Source organism: Hemitrygon akajei, chromosome 27 (genome assembly GCF_048418815.1).
Source record: "Hemitrygon akajei chromosome 27, sHemAka1.3, whole genome shotgun sequence".
NCBI lineage: Eukaryota > Metazoa > Chordata > Chondrichthyes > Myliobatiformes > Dasyatidae > Hemitrygon > Hemitrygon akajei.
Genome location: NC_133150.1, coordinates 35,168,476 through 35,195,285, shown reverse-complemented (window position 1 = coordinate 35,195,285; position 26,810 = coordinate 35,168,476). Strand labels below are relative to the sequence as shown.

Genomic DNA, 26,810 nt, shown 5'->3' with positions numbered 1-26,810 from the left:
GTTCTTAAGTCCTGGCTGTTGAATTGTAAAGCCTAATGGCATTGGGGAGTATTGACCTCTTCATCCTGTCTGAGGAGCATTGCATCGATAGTAACCTGTCGCTGAAACTGCTTCTCTGTCTCTGGATGGTGCTATGTAGAGGATGTTCAGGGTTTTCCATAATTGACCGTAGCCTACTCAGCGCCCTTCGTTCAGCTACCGATGTTAAACTCTCCAGTACTTTGCCCACGACAGAGCCCGCCTTCCTTACCAGCTTATTAAGACGTGAGGCGTCCCTCTTCTTAATGCTTCCTCCCCAACACGCCACCACAAAGAAGAGGGCGCTCTCCACAACTGACCTATAGAACATCTTCAGCATCTCACTACAGACATTGAATGACGCCAACCTTCTAAGGAAGTACAGTCGACTCTGTGCCTTCCTGCACAATGCATCTGTGTTGGCAGTCCAGTCTAGCTTCTCGTCTAACTGTACTCCCAGATACTTGTAGGTCTTAACCTGCTCCACACATTCTCCATTAATGATCACTGGCTCCATATGAGGCCTAAATAACAAATTTCATTATATATATTAGTGATAATAAACCCAATTCTTAAGAGATCATCATAAAATATAATAACGTAACACTTGTTTAAATAAAATCTGAACTTAATTGGTCATTGGATATTATTGTTAGTTTTGATGTTAATAAAGTAAATTCTCGAGATATTTTGTATGTACAAACTCCTTACAGACAGAGGCAGGGATTGAACCTGGGTTACTGGTACTGTAAAGCGTTGTGTTAACGTCTACCCTACCATGCCATTCAGCTAATTATCGTACACCAATCAGATCATTGTTAATAGCAGTGTAAAAATTCAGTAGATTATAATACATCTGTGTTTAGAATGAAATGTTTTGCTGTTAACTGAAGAACATAGAGAATTACAGCATAGTACAGGTCCCTCGGCCAACAACGTGGCGCTAACATTTTAACCTATTCAAAGATCAATCTAACTCTTCCCCCCCCCCCCCCACATACCCCATTTTCCCCATCCATGTAATAGGAAAGTGTTTCTTAATGCCCCTAACGTATCTGCCTTTACCACCATCTCTGGCAGGGCGTCTGATTGCGTGGATGTCCTCCCACAGGGCAGAGCCTTGGTGGTTGGGCTGGAAAGGCCTATTCCATGCTGTATCTCAATAAATAAATAAATCTGGGTGGGTGTCTTGTTCTGTAAAGGATGGGTGTAAGTAATTGCTTGAAAACATATTGCATTGATGCCCTGAGCTGTGTGGACTTCCTTCTGTGACAAAACAGTCAGAGTAGTCTTAATAAGGGATGTTCAAAATTTGTTCAAAGAAGTTTCGAATTCAAGTGAAAGATGGGGTTAACCTGAAGATTAGAGAGCAGGCCCATTTGGAGTTTATCCTCAAATATGAGAGGGCAGACTAAGCTATTTGTGAGAATAAAAATCTTTCAAAGGTAAAAATGTAGGTTCTAATTTGTTATTTTAGAGCAAATTTACATTAATAGTTTATGTAAAGTACGGAATTATTATGTTTCTATCCAGACTTGTTAAAAATAGTCACTGAAATGAAAGGGTGGTTTTGCTGTCCTTTCATCTAATAGGATGTACACAGCTATTTATGATCTACTAAAAAGTAAAATGTTGCCTGTAATAAATTGCAGTTCATTCTATGGCTATATACAGTATAATCTTCAGTTTAGCAAAAAAGTATGGGTGGGGTTCCAGATACTTTGCTGATGTCCTCTATAACTTCTATAAAATTAAAGAAGCTTTTAACTGGAACTTTTCAGTTGTTGCATGCTGAATTTGTAGTTGCAGGCTGAATTTGTAGCTGTCATAATCTTGCCGTGGATGGTTTGGAAACTTAAAATGTGAATCCTGTTTGAAATTATTTTAAACTTATTGAAACATTTGTAGAGTGCACTGGAGTGATCAGAAGCTTCTGGGTTGCCTGCCACTTTACCACTCCTCTTGCACTCTGACCTTTCTATCTGAGGCCCGCTGCACTATAACAATGAAGCCCAATGCCATTTTGAGGAACACTGCCTCTTCTGTCTGGGCATATTGTAGCCTGCAGGACAAGATATAGAGTCCTCTGGCTTTTGGTGAATTAGTCTTTCCTCACTTTGTATGAGAACTGGTAATTTTAGTCTGTTAGCATTTTGGTTCATTTTAAATATTATTTTCTTTGTATTGTCTGGCCTGCTGGGCATGTCCCATGGCCTTGCAGTGGGGCGCACTACAATACAATAATACACTATGTACATAAAGTTTAATCTAGATCTTAACTGCCCCTTCAGTGCTACATTAGGCGATCCTGGCTCAAACTATCAGAGAAATACCTGTTTCATCAGTTTCAGTCCCCTACATTTAGTAACCTATTTTTTTCTTTCCCCTTTGTGAACATGTTAACTGCTTTCCACACATGCTGCCTGATCAGTTGAGTGTTTCCAATACAGTAATTTAGATTTTAATTTTTATTTAAGATACTTGGTTTGTTAATGGCAGTGACGTGCAAACTAGGATATCAATATTGTCAGTTTCCGTTTCCAAACACTGAAAAGTGGAATATTAATGTGTATTTGCTTCCTGTACAAGAGACTTGTGTGTGTGTATGTATAATGTACGTTTTATATATATATATATATATATATAAGCTATATTAATTGGTGTGTGGGTGTTTATTATGTGTGATGGATTGCAGTTGAGTGACCACTGATAGGAAATGAGCAGTAGACGGAGATGAGGTCAACATTAGTTGTGAAATGACACCAATTCTGCTGTTCATTACTTTGTTTGTGTTCCTCAAGGTCCAAAATTGGGGTGGGGGGGGGAGGAGGAATAAATATTTGGGAAATACATTACCCCTCAAAAAATTATTAGTTTGTTTGTACTGGTTGTGGGGGGTGGGGGATTATGACAGGAAGAGGGTGGCAGTATTAGGGTGCAATGTCAGAGGAAGGAAAAGAAGCCCAAGATGGAAGTTTAAGGTGTTAACCACTCAAAGTCGTGTAAAAGGCGGTTGCATTTTGCAATGTATTCATTTAAAGTTGTTATTCAGAAAAGGCAAAATAATTCTGCAGGCGCAACAGGACTGTTTAAAATCAAGGATTTAACATGAATTTATCCAGTGAAGAGGAAGAAGGAACTGCTCAGTTGCTGATGAGATGAAAAATTCAGCTATTGGAAGTAAATGCTGCAACTTGCATGTCTCTAAGTTGTACAATGTGAGAAACCTGGGTTTACCATGTTTTTAGTTCTCTATTGCTTTTAAGATAAGTTTGAAAGATTTTGCAAATTTCATTGAAAAGTTCTGAAAACTGTTATTTTGGCTCTTACAGTTATCACTGTGAGACCTTAAATGCATTTTGTCTTTTTATATTCAGGATGTGCAACTTAAATACAATGTGTTTAACAAATGAAAGGACCAATCATTTGGATTTTGTTGAAAATTAAGATGAATAGATGAAAATCATTTTCTAGCTTACTATGTGACACAGGTTGTTGAAAATCTGTAGATCTTTTTGGTAATTCAAATTCCAAAATTTTAAAAGTTTGGATGGTCTCCTTCACAGGCTTGGATGTGTTGCAGATTTCTTCCTGATGAACAGAAAATGCTTCAATATAAAATATCTTTTGCACATTATACTTTGTCCCTATGCTCTCTAGACTGAATAAAAGTGGATTTTTGTCATTTAGATTGGGACTATTCAGTTATCCATTTCTATTACTTTTGATCCCTTTCCCCAGTTTAATGGGCCAATGTTCACCTTGCCTTAGTCACAAACTCTATTCAATTCACTTGTATCGCCTTCATGCCTTTCATGAAATTGCATTGTCCTTGAGATTCACATACTGGTCCTCCTTTCTCAGTACCAAGAAAGAACTGATCACATGTGTTTCTTGTTCCTCTCTTGTTATTATGTATCGTTTGCTCTCCTTGAGCACAGTTTCCTTCTACTTCAAATTTGATGCTGTCACTTCTTCACAGAAGCAATCACCATATTTCTTGTCACATTTTAAAACCAGTTCGAGAACCTAGAAGTCTCCAGGTTTCATGTGCATCTTATGGAGGATGGCTTGGCTGAAGTACTGAAACAACATTGCTGGAAACCTTTGAAGACGTCCTTTATGATTATGACAGATTATATACCACCTTGACCCCTTGACCTGAATGAAGCTTTTGACGCAGTTGGCCATTCCATCCTTGAGCTTGCCAGTTATCCAAGATGGTGCTGGAGCAAGACATCTCATTGCAAACTGCTCTTTGCAGTTCTCTATTTTACTTGTATTATAATTGTTCCACTTTTTGAGATGTAAATTCTGTTTACCTCAATGCATTGTTGTAATGAAATGAACTGTGTGAACGCCATGTGAAACAAGTTGTTCCCTGTACCTCGGTATCTGTGACAATAATACACCAATTTACTAGCTTCCTGGATTGTATTCCATAAATCTGTTTTCAATTTTTATAATCCAAAATCAGCGCTATTTGATACTGCATTTTTCTGTGGTGTTTGTGGCTCTGTCCGACATCCCTCTTGTCTGCATTTTGGCCTCTGGCAAAGTCATCTAAAAACATGCAGTTTCCACATCTTTGCTAAAGACATATCTTTTGACTGTTAATTGTCAATTTGCTTAAAGTAAGAGAAGATAGAAGGTCTTTGTCAACGATTTCATTCATTAGCCACATTTATCCAAATGAAGAAATGATGTGTATATGTTCTGTCCATTTACTGTTTTTTTTTTTTGAGAAACTAGACTTCACCCTGTTGGAAAGACATTCTCTTTTGAACCAATCCATCTACCTCCTACTTGATAACAATTTAAATTAAGCTTCCTAATTTTGATGAAAGGTCTTTGTGCTGATACTGCCTGATCTGCTGAGTGTATCGAGCATTTTCTATTTTGTTCATTTGACCTTTGTCCTCAGTTCCAAGATGAGCAAAAAGATTTTAAGTCTTTTCATTTTTTCACTCCTTCCTTTTTTAATTTCTTTTAAACATGTAAACTTGAGAAATTCCTACTTCTGCAATTTGAACATCCTGGGTTTTATTTTCTTCGTTACTACATCTTCCTTGAGGCTTTAGGGTCAAACCACAAGAACTTCATGTAACTTTGGTGCCCTTCTTTTTTGACTCAAAAGAGTTGATTAAAAATTGCCGCCTTGATCAAGCCTTTGCTATTAAGTCCCAGTATCTACTTATGGATACACTTCAATTTTTATTTACTTACTTTGATATATATTGGTGCTTCTCAGTAGCAAAAATATTTCTGTAATTCTGGTACCAAACCAAAGTTCTCTAAGGATGCAGTTCCAGATATTAGTGCCTTGACAACTTACGAAACACCCATGAATGGTGAGACAATTAAATCTAAGATTGTCCAAGGGCAAGGATTGAAATCTCAAAGTTAGTGAACCAGTTTCAGTAATCTATAGAATACAGTTCAATTATGACTGCTTTTATTTGTCTGAAAATGAAAAGACACTACCAAATGGCTCAGTGAAAATAAAGAATGTACTGTGTACTTCCTGATACAATACTTATTTTTGTCTCAACTGTAGCTTGTTGTGACTTTATTTGTTTGCCTTGGAAGCTGTTTGCTCTGAAGAGAATTCCTGATGTGGTTATAAAGAAATGCCCATTTAAGGCACACAGTAGAGTCTAGTCTTCATTTGTAAGGATCCTCTATGGGTGCCATGGTCAGGATGAGTTGAAAAGCCAGTTTCTGTGGTGTATGACTATTGATTTTGTAGAGATGATACTGAAGTTAGGATTACAATTGCAAAACTGCTGAAAAAGGCTGAAAATTGTCCAATAGATTTTTTCTTTTAATACTTGCATTAGTTTGTTGGATGTATTTTTGATACATTTTTACTTAATACTTTCATGAAGTATAACTGTGAATATCATGTTAAATATAGTTGAATAATAAGTACTCTGATGTCGTAAGAACTGATGGTTTTGCTTGCATTTAGTTTTCTGAAGTTGGCTTAACTTTGATTACTGTAGTCGACCTAGTTTTGTACTCTGCACTTGATCATAGCATGTTAGCATAACACTGTGACAACACCAGCGACCTGGGTTCAATTCCACCACTGTCTACAAGGAGTTTGTACTTCCTTCTTGTGACTGTCTGGGTTTTCTGAGGATGTCCAGTTTCCTCCCACATTCCAAAAACATATGGATTAGAAGGCCAGTTAGGCACATGGGTGTAATTGAGTGGCACGGCTGGAAGGGCCTGTTAGCTTGCTGTATCTGAGGTACATTTGAGGTAAATGAGAGATTCATTCAGGTTACTTGTCTTAAGAAAGGAATTAGAATAGGTGTATTTATTATCACATGCACCGAGGTACAGTGAAAATGTTTCAGCAGATTTTACTTTATTAGTTAAACAAACGCTAACTGATCTGAATTTAAGAGTAATCTTACAGTAGGTTAAAAGGTTGGAACAACATTGTGGACTGAAACTGTGCTGTAATGTTAAATGTTCTATGACTTAGCAAGAACGTAATTGTTCCCAAGGCCAGCTATTTGGAAACAAAATTGAAGTTCTTTAATTTAATGCTATTTAAAGCTCTACCTTGACCTCTCCTGTATTTTCTTCAATTCAAGTCCTATTGTCAGCAACTTTTCTTCTGTCTGTATCTTAATTCCTATTGTTATATAATCGCTCCTACTTTTCAGAATCAAACTTTCCTTCATGATGTCTGCTCCTGTTTAAAAATCATTGCAACTTCAGCTTGTTGAGTTTTGGTTGAAGATCAGTGGATCAGCAGGTGAAGCAACAACTCTCTGAGGATTGTCAGTCTCTTTGGAAAAGTATCATCACATTGAAGAGGCAATTAGGAGTACAAGTAAAAATACAGTGGTACGATACAGTTTTAGGGACAAAATATTAAGCTGAAAAATTGTGGTTGATGTCTGACGGATTCCATTTGTGCAAACATTTGTAAGTAGATTTTTGTTCCAAAGTCAGAAAATGCACAAAAGTCAGCAGATATGGTAACTGTACCTCCACAGTATTGTAATGAATGGCAGTGGCTTCTAAGAAAGAACAATTTGGTGTGTTTGTGTGTGAATGTTAGTTCTGCCATACGTAGAAATGAACACATATATGTACACCAACTTTTGAATTTAGTAACGTTATGGGAGCTTGTTTGTACATGGGTGTGTCCAGAGAAAAGTGTTTGTGTTTTGGGAATAGCTTGTGGTCAATCTGTTGAGGGAAGTAAATTAACACTCCTTACTATGAACCACAACTCATTTTTGTTATGCATTCATTTTTAATTATTAATCTGTTTTTACTTGAGTCATGTTCATTAAATAACTGTAATTGTGTCCAGTGTGCTGATGAATTATTCAAAAGAGTTGCACAATCAGCTTTTAACCTCTTTGCTCTGGCAGACCATTTGTCTGAGGGTAGAAGTCAACAGACTAGAGAACATTCTGCTTAAAATAATCATCTCCTTAAATTTGTAATTTAATGTATCCTTGATTGGTATATTGACTTTTGCTATGCAGGCCATATTAATATTTGCAGTCCAAGGTTTATTGTACTGCTCCATTTGTTTTTGTACCACTGCAGATGCTTATGACTGTAAATGTTGGATTGTGGTTCCCTTCCATGCACATGATTTCACCTGCTAAGCACTTTGAGCATTTTTAATTTTTATTTTTAGAACACAGAAATTAAGGACACCATTTCTGGATGCTGCCTTTTTTAAAGTGATGAATGAATGACAATAGCTCAGGTTCAATCATGGAACACAGCCCTACACTGTAGGTTCAGATACATTTTGCACACAGGTCTTTGGCATTCTGATGGCCGAGGCTTGTAATAAGTAAATAATTACTTCAGTTGGGTTTGGGAATTTTGATTAAAAAGATTAGTGCAGCCAAGGAGATTTTTTTTCTTTATTTTACTTCAACTTTGTGCTTTAATTACCAATAATTTATTTTTTTATTTCAAAGATTTTAAGAAATTAAATGTACTTCAACTGTTTTAAAATAACTCTGCAGCGACTGCCCAAGGCTGTCTGAACATTCTGGGATGGGACCTCATATCCATCAGCTGACTCATAGAGGCATACTGCACAGAAATGGGCTTTTCACCACATTCTGTCCATGCTGACCTTTTTTGGTCACCTACACCAATTCAAATTGCCTGTATTAGGACTGTATCCTTCTGTGCTTTGCCTGTTTATTCTAAATTCCTCCAAGGCATAGAATAGTATCAGATTCCACCACCTCCTTTGGCATTGTGTTCTGGATATCACCTCTGTCTTTTAAAAAAAAATCTTGCTCCACAGATCTCCTTTAAAACTTATTCCTCTTGCCTACTTACTATACTCGTTTTTGATATCCTGCAGTCGCGGAAAAATGATTTAGACTGTCCTCCCTGTTTGTGCCTCTCTTAAATCTTGTATAATTCTGTCAGATCAAGTAAAGTCTGCTTTACTTGAGGGAAAATGAGCTCAGCCTGTCCAGTCTTTCTCCATAACCTAAGTATCCCAACTTTTCTGGTGAATCTCATCTGCACCCTCCCCAATGTAAGCTCACACAGCCAGCAGAATCAAAAGAGGGATTATTATCCTGAGAGAAACTGCAATTGAGCGAATTTCAGAGGGACTTGGGTGTTCTACGGCATGAGTCGCAAAATGCAAGTTGCCAGCTCCAACGAGTAGTTAAGGAGGCAAATTTCATTTTTGCTTTTATTGCAAAGGGACTGGAGTTCAGAAATGTGGAGCTTTAGTTGCACTTGTGAGGAGAGGCCTCGCCTAGGATACTGCGTACGGTTTTGGTCCCCTTACAAAATAAAGTAACGTTGGAAGTAGTGCAAAGGAGATTCATTGGGCTAATTCCTGGGATGAGAGTGTTGGTCCTATCCAGAGAACCTAAATAGTTTGGGATTATATTTCTGGAGACTGGAGAATGAGCAGTGTCCCAATTCAGATATGAGATTCTAAGGAGGCTTGACAGTGGTTCATGTTGGGAGTAGAAATTTCTTCCTGTAGAGACTAGTGAACCTCTGGAATTCTTTACCTTGGGGAGTGCTGGAAGTTATTACTATTTGAAGTACAGCTGGACAAATATTTGATAAAATTGAGAAATAAATGTCTTTTGAGAGGTGGTGGCACAGAAGAGGAGATGAAGCTAGCTTAGAGCAGTTCTGATCATGCTAAATGGTGGAAGGCAGACAGCCCAAGTCTCTTATTTTCTTCTGCTCTGTTAATCAGGCCTATTGGGTTGTTCTCTGAAGTGCATAGGCAATTCCATTTAGTTGTGATTGGAACTAGTTGGAATCTTTGAAGCATTTCCACAATATTTTATCGTTGTGCCTCAAGACCAAATTCAGCTATTTATGTAGAAAACATTTCATGTTGGTATTAGATACTTTAAATAAAAAAAATATTGTTTGATGTACAATCCAAGGTATTAGCTATCATTAGCTCTGTTAGAGTGACAAATGATTTTGAAACCACATGATGATGGTTTTCTGACTTATTTATTGCAGCACTGCAGATGACTGACAATAAGTTGGATGTCGCATTCTGCATTCTGGTTGAATGCCTCTGCCTCACACAATTCCTGAAGCTATTTTTGCACATAATGTTATAGCCTATTTTAAAGTTTACACAGACCATCAGGGAATACAAATTTAACACAGAATCTTTTCTAAGCTAATTTTGGATTTTTGTGTCGGTTACTGTATTGATCTTGTTTTTGAATGCACATTTTCACCATAATGAAGTCATGGGATCCATTTTTAATAAAAAGTATCCATTTATCATTGCACAATGTTACTTTGTTCTTTTTAGCATTTTGCTCTGGATGTGTTTTCTTTACATGCTGTGATCCCATTAACATAACCTTTTGTCCAAAAATTATTTTGCCTCAATTGAGTGCTTGTTTAGTAGCCAGCAAGACCATGATCTGAATCTGACTGCAGATATTTTTTCTCTGTCAAGAAATTGCCATTCTGAACTATTATCTGTTGTCCCTTTCACATTTTTGCTCTCTTCTTCATGATTAGAGCTTGATGTTTGTGATGTTTTAATCTTCACTTTTTTTCCCTTGTACTTTCTGCCATCTTGTAGTCTGACTTGCTTATTAATACCTATCTGAATCCCCACATGTTATGGAGAGCCTGGATAGTGAGCTGTGAGAGATTCTGGCTTTTGTGATTGCAGACAACCATTATTGACCCTACTAAAACTAAGTTCAGCTTTAGAGTCTGCTGCTCTGCTTTCAGGAATGCATTGCTAAAGCAGATTTAGGGTCATTTTGGTCACATAAAATGCTGTAAATCCTGATTGCATGCAAACTACAACTTGACAGTAAATACACTTTTGTGGGAAATATACAAGTGAAATTTATCTTGGACTGTTCTTGTTTTTAAAATGAAAAAATAATAACATTTTTCCCTGATTTTTTTTTAAAATTCAGCATGAATTGTGTCTTTCCTCTTCACCCGTATTTGTAATGCTGACTTATTAGTTATAAAGCATATCAAGACATGCTGAGATTCTGAAAGGCACTGTAGGATTTTTTTTTTCATTTCATAACTGCACATGGCAATGCATGCTTATAGTTGACCAAATGCATCATGCCAAGCATTTCACAGGATGAATGGAAATGAACATGTACCTTATTTTGTGTATTATCTGATGCATTGTGTTTCCGGCGCCTTGTATGTATTTCCTGGGTATTTTTTAACAAAATGTAATTTGATGTTAGCTGGAATCCAGTGTACTTTGAGTCTTCAGTGTAAGTGCACTAGTAATTTGAATCTTACACATTAGTGTCTGGGGAACATTAGGTACTACACACTTAGACTAGGAGTCATTGGAACAAAAAATAAAGTAGTCTCTGCTTAAATTAACATTTGAATTTGTTATTAACTGATGGATACAGGAGAAAGCAGTCTATGTTGCTGTGCGTTTCATAAGAGGAAACACCTGTTAATCACTGATAAAATGCAGATGGTCTTAAGTGTTTTTATTCCTTCTCTGTAAATTCTACATGCAGTTTTCAACAAGAACACTGCGGATTGACCCAGAAACCCATCATGTTTGCTTGCATCTAGTGGACAGTGTCACTACATGGCCTAATGGCCTACTGAAAAAGAATCCAGTGCTTTCACAGTGTTTATGATGAATAAACTCTTCTTGGGCTTCAAGCAGGGGTACAGGTATTGATTACAACCGACATTTTGATCTCAAACTCTGTCATCTTCTGGGCGGGATGATGCCTGGGCATGTCTAGTCTGGTGGTATTTATACTCCTGTTGTCCATCCCCCCTGATTGGTTAGTCTTCAACCAATCAGGTTTCTGCTGTCCCACCTTGTTTACTATCAAATTGCAGTTCTTACTTGGAGTAAGACCTTCATCCTTGTTAAAATTCTTTTTCTCTAGTTTTGTTTCAATGCCTTCTTTCACTAGACGGTCCCAAAAGTCATTGGTAGAACACAGTAGTTTTGTGCTGTCGAAGTCAATCCTATGGCTGTTGTGAATGCAGTTCTGCTACTGCCAATTTCTGTGGATAACCCAAATAGATACACCTCTTATGCTCCTTGATGCAAATTTCTGGCCGATATAAACTGCTCTGCATTCACAGGGAATCCTGCAAATGCCAGTACACCTGTACACTAACTCATTAATACAAATATCTATTCAGCCAATCATGTGGTAACAATGGAATTATTAAAAGCATGCAAACATGGTAAAGAGATTCAGTTGTTGTTAAGACCGAATATCAAAATGGGGAAGAAGTGTGATCCAAGTGACTTTGACCATGGAATGATTGTTGGTTGGTGTGAGTATCTCAGAAATTGTTGATCTCCTTGGCTTTTCATACACAACAGTTTGAGGTTTGCAGAGAATGGTGTGAGAAATTTAAAAAAAACATCTAGTCTGTAGCAGTTTAGTGGTGAAAATGGTTTGTTAATGCGATAAGCCAGACTGGTTCAAGCTGACAGGAAAGTAACAGTAACTTAAATAACCATGTGTTACAACAGTGGTATGATGAGTATTTCTGAATGCACAACATGCTGATCCTTGAACCCCACAGTAGAAGAAGACCACACTGGGTTTCACTGCTGTACCTAATAAAGTGACCACTGAGTGTCTAACTCTTGATACCTGCTGACAGATGATGAGGTTTTATGTGATTATTTAGAGTTATAGTTCAGTGCCAACTTGAATTTTGTGTGGAGCACAGGATATTATCTGAACGAGATATAATGCTATCCAACTGTGTTGGATAAAACTAGTGGGTGATGATTGGTTGATGTTACTTGCAGAGAGATTTGGGAATTAGCTGGCTCTTGTAATCTACTTTATGAATTGTCTTTTGTCAAGACCACTCAGCACTTTCTCTACACAGCTTTGCATTATGATGAGTCACTTAATTTAGAAGAATTTTGTTTGAATGTCTGTTGTAGTTTCATTGCAATTGTTTTTGTAACATTAGTATATTGGAGGAATTACAATTAGACTTCTTGGATTAAATACTTCTCATTTTATACAATCCAAATATTCATATAACATGAATTATGAAATAAAATGAATTTCATGATCTTAATATAATAAACACTGATCTTCAATATTGATTTTAATTTCAATTTTTCCCTCTCACTTCCAACTTTGCAGAAATTCTCTTTTTCAATGTGGGCATTCAATCTTATTTTCTTCAAGCTTTGTCAACATTCTGTTTGACTCCTTGGAAAAAAAGCATTGCTTAGCTCAAGTCAAAACTGTTTTTAAAACTGCAATAAAATGCTGATTATTTTTTTCTCAGAATAACCTGTTCAATGATGCTCAGTTTGGATTTTGCCGGTATGATTTCCAGATCATGCTACAGCCATGCAGACAATGTTTAGTGCGTTACTTCATGAGAATGACTGCCTTCATATCAAGGCATTATTTGTTTGTGTTTGAAATGATGATTCTGATGTGATTATAGCCATCTGCAACCAAAGTGCTGTGTTGATATTTGACTCTGCTACCACCGTTCTTTCCAAAGCAGAACTAAATCTTTTAATTCTGTTTACTCCATTCAATATTGGGAAAATATCTCAGTGTCCTGGATACAACAAAAGCTAAAAATCCTCATAGCATCCTTGATGTTCTGTAGTCCAACTTACCCTGCTTCAGATAAACTTCAGCACCACCACCACCACCTGTGTTTATGTGCCAATGTGGAAAATTGCCAAGTGATGTTGTGTACACAAAAATAGATTTGAATCCCAGGCAACTGTTGGTAAGGGTACAGTAGTTGAGGGCAAAATAACCAGGTGTCCCATTTCTGTATGTTCAGTGTCTGTCAACACTTTGGGCTTTCGGATTAATGGCTATTTGAGAGCATAAGTGGGGGGGGGGGGGGGGGTGGTGATTGGGGTGGTTGCAGGAGGAGAAGAGTTGAATGGCCAAGATGAGTTAAGAATGTCAGCCCTGACATCAGTGAGACTTGATCAAGTGTGATATGAAGAACTCAGTAAAAATGAAAACAGTGGTATTGAGTGATGGAATCGGAGAGCAATACTGCATGAAAACTGGTCTTTTGGCCAACCAACTGTTTACGCTCATCCTACATTAACTATTCTCCTCACATTGTCATGAACTCCCTCTAAATTCTACCACTACTACATAAAGCGGGGGTTATGTAATAGTAGCTCGTTAACCTATCAATCCGCACGTTTGGGTTGTGGGCGGTAACTGGAGCATTCAGGTGGAAACTCACATGCGGTTACAGGGAGAATGTGGGAACTCTACACAGAGAGCTCCCAAGTCAGAATTGATGCAGGTGCTGTCTGCATTCTCTAAGGCACCAGCTCCTGTAACTGCCCATTATACTGCCCTGAACTGGGAAGTGTCTCCATTGTGGAATTATTGAGTGAGGACCTCTCATGATGGATGCACTCATTGTCTCTGCTGCAAAAATTACTCTAGGTAGATTCTCTGATCCAGCCATCTTCACTTATCTTCATTAATAACCTTCCTTTCATCATAAGTCAACAGTAAGCATGCTTGCTATTGATGATATGCTTTTCTTTTCTGATAGATAGATAGATAGATACTTTATTCATCCCCATGGGGAAATTCAACTTTTTTTCCAATGTCCCATACACTTGTTGTAGCAAAACTAATTACATACAATACTTAACTCAGTAAAAAATATGATATGCATCTAAATCACTATCTCAAAAAGCATTAATAATAGCTTTTAAAAAGTTCTTAAGTCCTGGCGGTTGAATTGTAAAGCCTAATGGCATTGGGGAGTATTGACCTCTTCATCCTGTCTGAGGAGCATTGCATCGATAGTAACCTGTCGCTGAAACTGCTTCTCTGTCTCTGGATGGTGCTATGTAGAGGATGTTCAGAGTTTTCCATAATTGACCGTAGCCTACTCAGCGCCCTTCGCTCAGCTACCGATGTTAAACTCTCCAGTACTTTGCCCACGACAGTGCCCGCCTTCCTTACCAGCTTATTAAGACGTGAGGCGTCCCTCTTCTTAATGCTTCCTCCCCAACACGCCACCACGAAGAAGAGGGCGCTCTCCACAACTGATCTTCAGCATCTCACTACAGACATTGAATGACGCCAACCTTCTAAGGAAGTACAGTCGACTCTGTGCCTTCCTGCACAAGGCATCTGTGTTGGCAGTCCAGTCTAGCTTCTCGTCTAACTGTACTCCCAGATACTTGTAGGTCTTAACCTGCTCCACACATTCTCCATTAATGATCACTGGCTCCATATGAGGCCTAGATCTCCTAAAGTCCACCACCATCTCCTTGGTCTTGGTGATATTGAGACGCAGGTGATATTGCATGTCCACTGACAGCAGTCCATGTCTGTGCACTGCAAACCCTGGAGAGTATGAAGTTGATGACTGGTGGGTGGCAAATGATGGTCATGACACTTCAGTGTCAGTGAAATAGGTTCACAGTCTCACTTTCATACTCAGTGGCATTCATCAGCGCTGAATTCTTTGTCATTATCATGGAACTGAGCAGACCAGCCTTACGTATACCATGAAAAAAACAAACTGGTTATTCTGTGATGGTTCTCTTTTCTACTGCAAAGCTTTTCCAACATCTGAGGCCTGAGTTAGTGTGATAGAATACTCCTTTTTTTGAGTGCACTTCCATCAGCACTTGTAAAACCTGATGCCATCAGACAAAGAAGTTCACTTGAAGGGCATTCCCCAGAAAACATGCACAGTCATTGTGGAGATGGGAGGAGTGGAGGAAAGGTGCAGAATTGCAGTGTGGAAGATGTAAGTAAGTTTGAAGCAATGCCATGGCTTTTAGTCCATTTGGTACTGTGATTGGACCTTTTGGTGAATCTATTGATTAAGATCCCAGTTTGCTTTTCTTCATTTCACAGACGTATTATGGTATATGGTTGTTGGTACTGTTCCAAGTTTGAAGCAGTGGAAACTGCTCCACAGAACCTCCCTGTGACTTGTACTGTCTGGAAGGGAGAATTAACAAGCACACGGGAACCCCACTATCCATATGTACTCCGCTGGGCTTCCTCCACCTTGGGAAGGTATTTGCTATTTATCATTATCAGTGGGTGAAAATCTTGAAACATATGACCTTGCAACACACATGGATAGCTCATGGATAGCAACATGGAGTTGATGTCCAGCCAAGGTTTATTTCCTGAAATGACAACTTTTCTTGGTTCTTTGGTCATTGCTACATTGACATTTCTGGGAACCTGCTGAACAAGCATTTTACATCACATTTTTCTATATAAAGATTTAATGATTGCATTTAGAAAGCACTTAATTGGCTGTGGAATATTAAATGGTGCAATACAAATGCTTGTTTGTCTTTTAATAAAAAATCAATCTTGTACAACAGAAGTTTGCACATGACAGGAAGAATGCAATTCCACATTAATATGCTGGGCATTATTTTTATGGTGTAGTGGAGATATTTTGTAAAGATTATTGCAGGACATTTTAATCTATACCTAAAATTTATTTTCTTGACTCTGAAGTGCATAGTTTGCACTTAAACTGCCCTCAGTTGACCACAAGGTATTTTGTTATTGTAGATCTTGATGTTGTACAGCCTTTTACTGTAAGTTCTTTGAAAGTACTGTCATCTGTTACTTTTAGGACAATAAGATATGTAAGCAATGAGGTTTTAAATATATTAATTTTGATGGCATTTTTATCTCTCACCAGTTGTAAAATTTTAAGGATGCACCAGCACAATTTATATCATTTTGTAATTGTCTGTTGTATCCTACAGCTGTTATTTATGAAATGGCTGGGGGAGATTTGTGATGTTGCTTGTAACAGAGAGAGGGTTTTGTTTTCTCTCTCTTGTAGTTCAAGTATTGGAGTATATTAAGCATGATAGTGAAAGTTTATTTTAATTAATGGTGCTTTAAAAAAAAACTGAGGAGATTTGTCCCTGATAGTTAGCTTACCTGGCATATCCACAGTCAGTCCGTGTTGGCAGGAACATCTCTGACTTCATCACACTGAGCACTGGATCCCACTGAGCACTGTGTGCTTAGTCCATTGCTACTTACACTGCTAACACATGACTGCGCAGCCAGATTCATGGAGAACCTGATCATTAAATTTGCTGATGATACCACAGTGGTGGGGCTCATCAGCAAAAATGATGAAACAATGTACAGGGAGGAGGTCAAACGCCTAGAGAGCTGGTGCAGTGACAACAACTTGATGTTTAATGTCACCAAAACCAAGGAGATGATCGTCGATTTCAGATGGTCTCAGCCTGAGCACACACCCCTCAGCATCAGCGGCTCCACAGTGGAGAGAGTGGAAAACATCAAGTTCCTTGGGGTGCAGATCTCGGACAATCTCACCTGGTCCAGGAACACCACTGAGATTGTGCAACGAGCCCAGCAGAGATTGCACTTTCTGAGGAAGCTTAAACAAGCATCACTCCCTACTAACATCTTAACTACATTCTACAGAGGCGTGGTTGAGAGTGTGCTGACCTTTTGCATCACAACCTGGTACTCCAGCTGCAGTGCTGCCGACAAAAAAGCCTTGCAGAGGGTGGTTAGGGGAGCAGAGAAGGTTATTGGGGTCTCCCTACCTTCTGTCCAAGACCTCTTTCAGAGTCGATGCCTCCAGAAGACACGGTACATCATTAAAGACCCCTCACACCCTCTCCATGAACTGTTTGTTCTTCTGTAACGTTTACCTGATGGCAGGAGCATCAAAATTAAAACCATAAGGCTACTAAACAGCCTACTCCCACAGGCAGTCGGACTGCTAAATAGCTGCTCTACCTGGCTCTGCTTTGGACACTTTTAACTTGCACTGGACACTTACAACTTGTTTTTAACTGACATGTGGCTGTTGTGTTTTACTATTGTTATGTTTATTATTTAGTGTTGCGTTTGTTATGTTATGATTGAACTGCTCCTGGGAAACGCTGTCTCATTCTGCCCTGCAGAGCTGATGTACGGTTAGAATGACAATAAAGTTTTTGAATCTTGAACTGAGATTGAATTCTCCTCTCAAAAAGAGATGAACAGAGTTATCTTCAATGTCCTTTTAGTTGTCTTCCCTCAGTTCTTGTAGTTGTGTTCTACAGAGGTGTTTTGTCTCAGTACCAACAGCATGATTGAACACAGTTTGGGTTTCATGAGTCTTACTGGTAGGAGAAGGTACTAAAGCATTCAGGTAAGCTTTATTTTATTTTCTCAAGAAAAGTTTAAATGAACAAAACTTCCGAAAGTAATCAGATGGTGGAAGTTTTTAAACTAAACAGACTACATAGGCAGCATCTGTGAAGAAAGACAAATAAGTTAGCTTTACTGGTCGAAATAATTTCATTAGGACAGTGTAATGAGCAGATTAGAATATTAACAACTTGTCTCTAAAAGTGTACATACTCAGTAGCAGATATTTTCAGAAAAGCAAATTGACCAAGAGACTCTGCTTAATTAAACTTGCCCTCCTTATTGTGCTGTTATTGTACAGTCTAAAGGCATGAATTTTGATAATACTTAAGATTGAGTAAAATTGTAATTATAGTTGTCTAACTCCTTATCTGGTATGCTGTTCAGTGCAATCAAGAGTGATATGTGACCAAGTTCTATCCACTCATCTTTGTCTTGTTCAGTTTTTTTTATATAGCACTGAGTTTTGGTTTAGAAATTAATTTAGTACTTATTGGTGTTTGTTGTTGGGGAGTGGGTTCCAAGTCTGAGCTTTTTGTTGAACTATTTATGAACTGTACTCCAAAAATCTTGTTTGTTCTTTTTAATTTCAATACCCAAATCATAAATTTATCAACTAATGGAATAGTTTATTTTCATCTAGCCAGTCAATTCCACTTGTTATTTTTCTACCCTATAGATGTAAGGGAATGTAATACTATTGCTTTAGCCACATTATATATTTAATTAACTCATTGGCTCTAGCTATCATTATGGAAAATTTACCCATGTTGTATTTTTTTGTCAGGCCTGTGAATCCTCCTGCAGATGGGGTGCTCTGAGCTGCTCACTGTGTAACAGATAGGAATTAACCAGCTGTTTCTACAGCCCGAGCACAAGATCTGCTTTGCTCTTTGTATCTTGATCAATATCCACATGGGAACAAAAATGAAAAATTAAATATTTATGTAAGTGGATAACAATAAAAAATGTCACAGTACATGGGTTTTTTGCTGCTTGATGCATGAAACACAAAAGATTGGCATGCAGCTTCTACAAGCAATTCAGAAGGCTAATATGTAGATTGTTATTACAAATGAAATAGAGTTTTAATGTTGGCATGTTGTACAGGCGATTCCTTCATTATGGAAGTTTAGGTAAGAGAAATTTGACCTTACAAAATTCACAAATCACTACCGAAAGTTCAGGGGTATTAAATAGAAATTTGCTCTTCTGAGATTTAAGAGGTGGAAAAGTAAATAAATGATATTCTTGCAACTTGGATTTTTTGATACAGATGATGCAGATTTGTATTACAGAAAGTCAAAATGTGGACTATTTTCTAGGAAGTCAAGCCCCCAGTAATGTGGGGTCTTGTTAGCAAATTTGCTGGAAATGACATCTGGAATGATGAATTCAGATTTGGTTTGATCTTCCTGTTTAAGGAACTTGCATGCTAGTATGGGAAAGCAGATGCACAGGGCTGATTCCTGCTTTGAAGGTCTACTTGAATGTCAGTTCGAAAATAATGTTCAACAGAAGAATGAGAGGTGATTTTATTGAAACATATAAGTTTGGCATGGATGAATGCTTGAGATGTTTTCATTCACCTAATAGGATTAATTGGAACAATTGGTTGCCCATGCAAGATGGGTGTTGAAAAATTCCTTCTCTTGGGGTCATGACTCTTCGGAAGCTTTTTCCAAGAGAGCTCCTCCCCAAAAGAGCAATTCAAGTCATTGAATATATCTAAGACAGTGAATGAAATCTTTTTAAAGCACAAGGGAAAAGCAAGAAATGGTGAATTCAGAGATTAGTTTTGAGTTCTATGCTGATAAAATTTCATCTCATTGAATAGCAGAACAAGGCTGAGTGGTTTTTTGACTTCCTGTTCATTGTGTTCTTTTGCAGCAAAAGACTTGCAAATGTATTTTCACCACATTGTTTCGATGCATTGCAATTGAGTATTTATGTATTCTACTGAAACCAATTGAAACTATTGGGTAGGTTATTGGTAGAGAAACACCTATGTCCTTGGCTTAAATTGTTCTGAAGCTATATCCACTGAGTTATCCATTTGCTGCCTCTACTCAGTCTTTCATTTTGCATTTTTTCCTTCTGGCTCACTTCCCACTATCAGAGTTAGTGTAATCTGATTATAATTACTGTTGCATGTTCCCATTGTATGCATGCACTTTATGTCCAATCACTGTTGAATCTGGGCATCCAAATAAGGAATGGTTAAATCTTCTTACTCGGCAGAAAATGTCATCAGCTTTTCAAAAAAAGAAGTGGAAAAACTTGACCTCAACAGTGACAATTGTCATTGTCTTGGATTTTGAAAAACCATAAAGGTTGGTCTTAGAAATTGAGGGGTAGTTTGTGGAATCAATCTGTATGCATCACAGTAGTAAGGCTTGTTATACTCTTCTCAGCTGAGGTGAAGGGCCAGATCCATAATGCCATACCTGTCGTCGTCATCATCCTCAGTCAAGGTTGTAAAGAAGAGAGAAAAGCTGGTTTTGTTAAATGATTATTTTGGGATTGTGTAATTTCTTATGGAAGCAGGTGAATATTACTTCAATTTACCACAAATACTGGAATGCCCTCTATAAATTGAAACTTGGTTTTCTACTCCCTTTTTCTGTTCAGTCTATTGATTTAACCCTGAGTGGTTATGGATGACTTTTTGAAGCTATTTGCAACGTCTTTCCTGTTCTGAGGAAGAATATTACCACATCTCTTGACACCAATTTCACTTCTGGTATGGTAATGCCTCAGGCAAGAACAAAAAGTGGCATCCATCATTAAGGATCCCCATCATCAGGAAGGAGTTACAGGAGCCTGAAGGCACAGACTCAAATGATATAGGAACAGTTTTCTTTTTCCCCTGTGCCATCTGATTTCTGAATGGACATTGAACCCATGAACACTACCTCACTACTTTTTTATTTTTGCACGACTTGTTTAATTTAGCTCTTGCCCCTCCCCTTATATAAACATGTGAGGGGAAAATGACTTGAAAGCATGTGGAAAGAAAAAAGAAATCTCCTGAGGTTTTCAGCGAGTAAGGAACGTGAATGAAGGAAATATGACCAAGTTGCAGTTATTTGCTGTCAGTTTGTTGCAGCTTGAGCTTTGGAAACTTGCCTGGAGGTTTAGGTCAGTGACAAGCCAGTGGTGTTTGTTGCTGACTTTGGATTTATAATTCATAGCAGGTGCATTCCACAGTGAGTACTTGACTAAGGTAGCCAAATATTTATGTTGAAGGCCTTGTGATACAGTTGGGTCTTCAGTATATTAACTTCATGTGGGGGTTTTGAACAAGTTCTGTGTGTGAAACTCATGGCAGAAAAAACTGATAAATGACTGTCAGTAAGATTAGCTAACTTTCAAAAGATGAACTATTTCTGATGTACAGGCATATTTTCAATGCTTTGGAAGTTATTTTTTTTATAAAGCTATTTAAATATGTTGAAATTATTGGAAAAAAGTGATAAATCCTAAAGCATTTGAAAATATTGAATTAAGCTCAACAGTTTAAAAAAGATCATACCACGCTAACAATTAGTCCCTAACAACATATATACCGAATAAAATGCTGTACCAAACAGTTCTCCACTGTAAATGATGTGGAATTATTCCAACTTCAACTGACCTTAACTTTGAGGAGTGCAATGGTGGAGGATTATTGTAGAGTCACCAGCAAAGAGCCATTAATAAGATTGAGCTATCTAACATTCAAGCAAGTGTGTTCAGGAATCCCACAATTACTGACACTTAATATAGGGATATGCTTACAGTTTGGCATGGAATTTATGATATTCTTCATAGAATTTGACCTATTGTACAAAGACGTGCAGGTTCCTGGAGGTAACAAGGTCAAGGACATGATGCCCTGGGAGAGTATGATCAAGGAACCTTGATTTTGTTGTAAAGGCTATTATCAAAAAGGACGAATATTCTAAACTGGGGCTTATTGCAAGCTGCTACATTTCATCTCTGTCAGGACTTTTCCTATAGGTGAATGAACCTGGAGTGCCTTGTCATAATTGATGGTTGGGCATGAAAATGTTGACTGCTCTTAATCTTCTGTTTCTGGAAGAAAGTGGTGTGAAGTATTTTGACAAAACAAATGTAACAAAATATATAGACGAAAAGAAGAAACACATCCCCAGTGTATTTCTGAATTCCAGATGTTGAGTATCTGGGATTATTGTGCTGTAATGTGTTTACATAGCAACTGAGACTCTAGGACCTCTGATTTTTAAAAAATCCATTTTGGTATCTTTAATATTTTCAGCATAAAATAGCATTTTAAAGATGTAGATGGTTCTTTGATGGTGATCATATTAGATTTTATTCTTTAATGTATTAATGATATGTAAGAAAGCAGGATTAATAAAAAGACCCCACGCACCCCTCATACAAACTCTTCTCCCTCCTGCCATTTGGCAAAAGATACTGAAGCATTCAGGCTCTCACGACCAGACTGTGCAACAGTTTAGTTTCTTCCCCCAAGCCACCAGACTCCTTAATACCTAGAGTCTAGTCTGACATCTAAATCATTTATTATTATATTGAAATTTGTCCTCTACTGTGCCTATTGTCTTGTTTATTAATTATTGTACTGCCCTGCACTGTTTTGTGTACTTTATGTAGTCGGGTGCAGGTCTGTAGTCTAGTGTAGTTTTTGTGTTGTTTCATGTAACACCATGGTCCTGGAGGAATGTTGTTTCGTTTTTACTGTGTACTGTACCAGCAGTTTATGGTCGAAATGACAATAAAAAGCGACTTGACTTGATTTATGAAGCAATTCAATTAAGCCATTTGACACATTTCATTCAGCTGAGTTTTGTGACAAATTACTTTTTTTTACCTTGAACATAATTGCAGCACAGGAACAGGCATTTTGGCCCACGATGTTGTGTCGTACCATATAAATTAGTTATCGAATGGCCCACTTAACTTATCCCTTATGCTAACACAATGTCCATATCCCTTCATTCCCCTCATATCTGTGTGCCTATCTAAACATCTCTTAAAAGTCCCTAATGTGCAGAACAATAAAGGCCCAAGAGAGAATTGAAGTATTTGGAATACTTGTTATTGAAAACAATGACAGTAAAACTATAACTGGGTGCTAGAGAGAGAGAAATGGCACAGTGGACAGAGCTTTAGTGTCAGTTTTTTAAAAAATGTATTAATTGTTGGAGCATTTCCTGACACTTAGGAACTCAATGGTTTGTTTCAGTTTTGTAACAAATTTCTATTCTTATATGGAAATGGTACATTTGTTTAAGGTTAAAATAGCAGTTTTCTATGTGGTGCAGTGGGGTCTAGTGTCAAGCTGGACCTTGACAACAGTGCTCAGCTCAAAGCTACCAACTTCGTTGAATAATAATGTATTTGTGCACAGGACTGCAAGAAAGTATTCCTTTCTCGTTGGCTTGTTCCAGAGATGGTGAAGACTGCCCTGTGGCAGTGTGCTTCTGGCACGGATAAGCCTGAGAAGCAGTTGTTGATTAGTGTGAGTGAATACGGCTTGTCAGAAGGATCGAATGTCAGAATTGGATACTGAGAGCAGTAAAACTAACTGAGTCAGGCCATTGTTTGAGCATTGTTTAATCACTCAGCAGTGTGCTCTGCAGAGCTTGCAGATAACCCATAAAGCACTAAAATTAATATCTGGTTAAAATGATTTTGGTACAGTCCAACAAGTTTTTCAACTCTATTGTCTTTTTATTCTCTGTACTTTCCTACTACTAGTCTCCCACAATTCCCTCTTCCCCACATTGCTGCTTGTTACTTTTGAATCTGCAAATTCCTTATTTAACACTCCTTCATAGGTTTTGACAGTCCTCTTAATCATTGCTAAGTGGACACTCCCTTGTTTTTAATACAATAAGTGAGTGTTGATCGCTTCAGCGATTGGGAATCTCACAGACAAGTCTAATCATGTCAGTGTCCATACACTGAAACTTTCCAGGCGAGTTTGCTTAGTGGCATAGTGAGTGGGAATGTCACTTGATCTTGTTTCTCTGCAAGTGTATTTACACTTGTTTACTCCATGTAGTACACAGTCTTGTCAGTGTCTTGGATCAGGACTTTGCTGGGTGGTGTGGATCAAAGGGCTGGAAGGGGATATTTAGTGCTGTATCTCCATAAATGAATAAACAAATAAATGTAGATCTTACCACCAATAGCTGCCAACCATTCCTTATTTGGATGCCCAGATTCAATGTTTTGATCAGCTCAAATCAGGAATAAAAGTGACAATGTGTGTCACACATTGCCATCCTACTTACAGCACAGTTGCAGTAGCAGCAACCTGGGTTCAATTCCCACTGCTGTCTGCAAAGAGTTCTTCCTGTGACTGTGTGGGTTTCTTCCAGGTGCTCTGATTTCCTCCCACAGTCCAAAGCCATACTGGTTGGTATGTTATTTGGTCATTGTGATTTTGAAAAACCATAAAGGTTGGTCTTAGAAATTGAGGGGTAGTTTGTGGAATCAATCTGTATGCATCACAGTAGTAAGGCTTGTTATACTCTTCTCAGCTGAGATGAAGGGCCAGATCCTTAATGCCATACCTGTCATCGTCATCATCCTCAGTCAAGGTTGTAAAGAAGAGAGAAAAGCTGGTTTTGTTAAATGATTATTTTGAGATTGTGTAATTTCTTATGGAAGCAGGGCTTTGCTGGGTGGTGTGGATCAAAGGGCTGGAAGGGGATATATTTAGTGCTGTATCTCCATAAATGAATAAACAAATAAATGTAGATCTTACTACCAATAGCTGCCAACAGAGTTTAGCAATGGGCTTTAAATGCACAGGACCTGATGAATCGATATCAATGATAAATTGTAATCTGCAGGAACATTGCCAACTTTGGATTACAGAAATTTTTCGGCAACCTCACCTTTCAAAATTGTGTTTCTTTGTCAATTCAAGCCAGGTCCTGCAGTAGAAAATGGAAAAATTAAACAAACATATCCAAGTATAAACAATGCAATTGTAATATCAGTTTAGCTACTCATTTAAGTCAAAAGCAAAACTTGTGTAGAAAAGAGACCCTTACTGCACAACATCAATTGTGCTGGGAAGTTTGCTTTTCTTCCAGTCTGATCTCGCAATAATAATAAGAACAATATCAATTGATTAGTTTTTATTGTGTTTAATGATGGAATGATGATTAATCCACCATGCTGTACTTTGGGTAAAGGAGTATGTGAACTTGAGTCAAACAAAGTTTAGTCATGACTTTGTGTGACAAATTAGACCTCAGGATAGCACTTCTTGAATGTGATGCTGTGCACTGAGACATCATTTTTGATTATGAGCTTATACCTCCAATTCAGGTCCCAATTCAACAACCTCTGACATGGAATCAAAAATAACAAACTGATTGAAGCTGCCAGATAAGTTATCTCAGCTGTACTGAGGTGCATGCAGCTTTGGCAGAGAGAAATAGTTCCCTAAAATCTTTGCCATTTACCCTTTATGCAGTCAGCCTCTCCTCCTTGATAAGAGCATGGTTTGGAAGAAAGTTAGTACGGCTGCAGAGTGTGGATGAAAAAATGATCTTCATGCCCATATGACTGAAATCTGGAGTTTGCTCGTAAAGTTAAGGCTTTGTAAACATGTAAGAGTTAACTTTGTGAAAGGTATAAGAAAAATTGGATAAGTCTTATTGAAGTCTTGCAGCTTTTGTATTTTGGCTTTCTTTGTGTGTATGAAAGACATGGGATGTCATCTAAGCATAGAGAAGTGATGGTTGCAGGCTTGGTAAAATGTACCCACAACCCAAATTGGTAGGTGTTATAGGCTGAGGATTTTATTGTATCTAGAGAAATTAAAAATTGAAGAGCAGGTTCACTCTGTGCTTCTGCCTGAACCCCCCAAGTTCTACAACCAGAATTTACACGAGAAATCAAACAGCATTTCCTTTTCCCTTTGGGATTAAGTTGCATAGTCCAGCAATGCATCTTTGGCAGAGGTTATTGCAGGGCATTTGTTCCGTTTTATTCTTGGCGTGCTGAGCCTATTAGCTTTTGTGTTTCAGATAGATATGCAGGTTTAACAATAAGCCCTCTGTTCTAGGGAATTAGAGTAGTACTGAATGGGTTCCTGTTAGTGAGTGCAGAGGAAATCATTTCCAGGACCTTCAAGGTTTTGTGCATTACGGTCCACAGAAATGGTTTATTTACAGGTATGTTTGTTAGAAATGTTGTTTAGAAATGAAGTTGGGGTTGAAAATCTAAAATATGTTGCACTTTGTAATTTAAGATAAGTTTATTGTTGTTTAACTGCAAGTAACTATCACTTTCCCTTGAAATGCGCAAGATGCATTGTTATTTCTGTAAAATCTGAGTATCGTCTGTGTAATTATTTTTCAAAAGGGTGGTAGGGGGAAATGACAGAGCAATTGTTCATTACATGTGGCATGAATTTTGTATCATGAGTAGCCAAGTGCATTCAAGGGAAATCTGTTTATTGTTCATAGATTCTAGGTTAAAGGATCAGGAAGTGTAATTATATCATTCCACTGAATTTAACAGTCATAAAATTGTCATTAGCCTTATCCTTTTGAAAATGACCTTAAAAGGATTAGATTGGGGCACTTTATTGATGAATAATCAGAATTTGGCTAGGTTTGCAACAATGAAAGTAAACCTGTCTGATTTTTGGTATCAAGGAACATAAAATTCCCAGTCTTCTTTCACCGAACTCTGTTAGAGGGCTTGTTTAAGGGTGGAATTGTTCTTAATGCAATACTGACTTCAGAGTGTCTGTATTCATGGAATTAATGGCAGCAAGGATCTAACAGTGGATTCATATAGTTAGCTATATATTCTTGTTACTCCATAATTTGCTAACATCACTGTGACATTAGAGATACCTGAACATATTTTGTTTTATAGATTTTAAGAATGCCTACTATTTGGCTGTCCCACTAGTTAGCATTATGTTGCATGATATCATATGTTATTTTGCCTTGGTGCAAGTGGACATGATGTGATGATTTTTTCTATCCAACTCATGATAACTCAAGGCTGAGATCACAAATGGTAAATACTCTATGTGGACCTGTTTTATTTCCCTCCATTGGGTCCTGCTTACAAGTGTGGCCCCAA

The 26,810-nt window shown here is 37.8% G+C and overlaps 1 protein-coding gene across 2 annotated transcripts in view; it reads left to right on the top strand.

Moving 5' to 3' along the window:
* Positions 1–26,810, top strand: part of tmcc2 (transmembrane and coiled-coil domain family 2) — a 144,131-nt gene that overhangs the window by 36,485 nt on the left and 80,836 nt on the right. Inside the window, exon 1 of one of the 2 annotated variants that reach the window (XM_073030625.1) lies at positions 25,796–25,885. The exons of the other annotated variant lie outside the window; for it this stretch is intronic. Within the exon in view, the coding sequence (XP_072886726.1) occupies positions 25,871–25,885 (15 nt within the window). The 5' untranslated portion in view covers positions 25,796–25,870. Of the gene's footprint in view, positions 1–25,795; positions 25,886–26,810 lie in introns of those variants that run through there. 2 annotated transcript variants of the gene reach the window in all.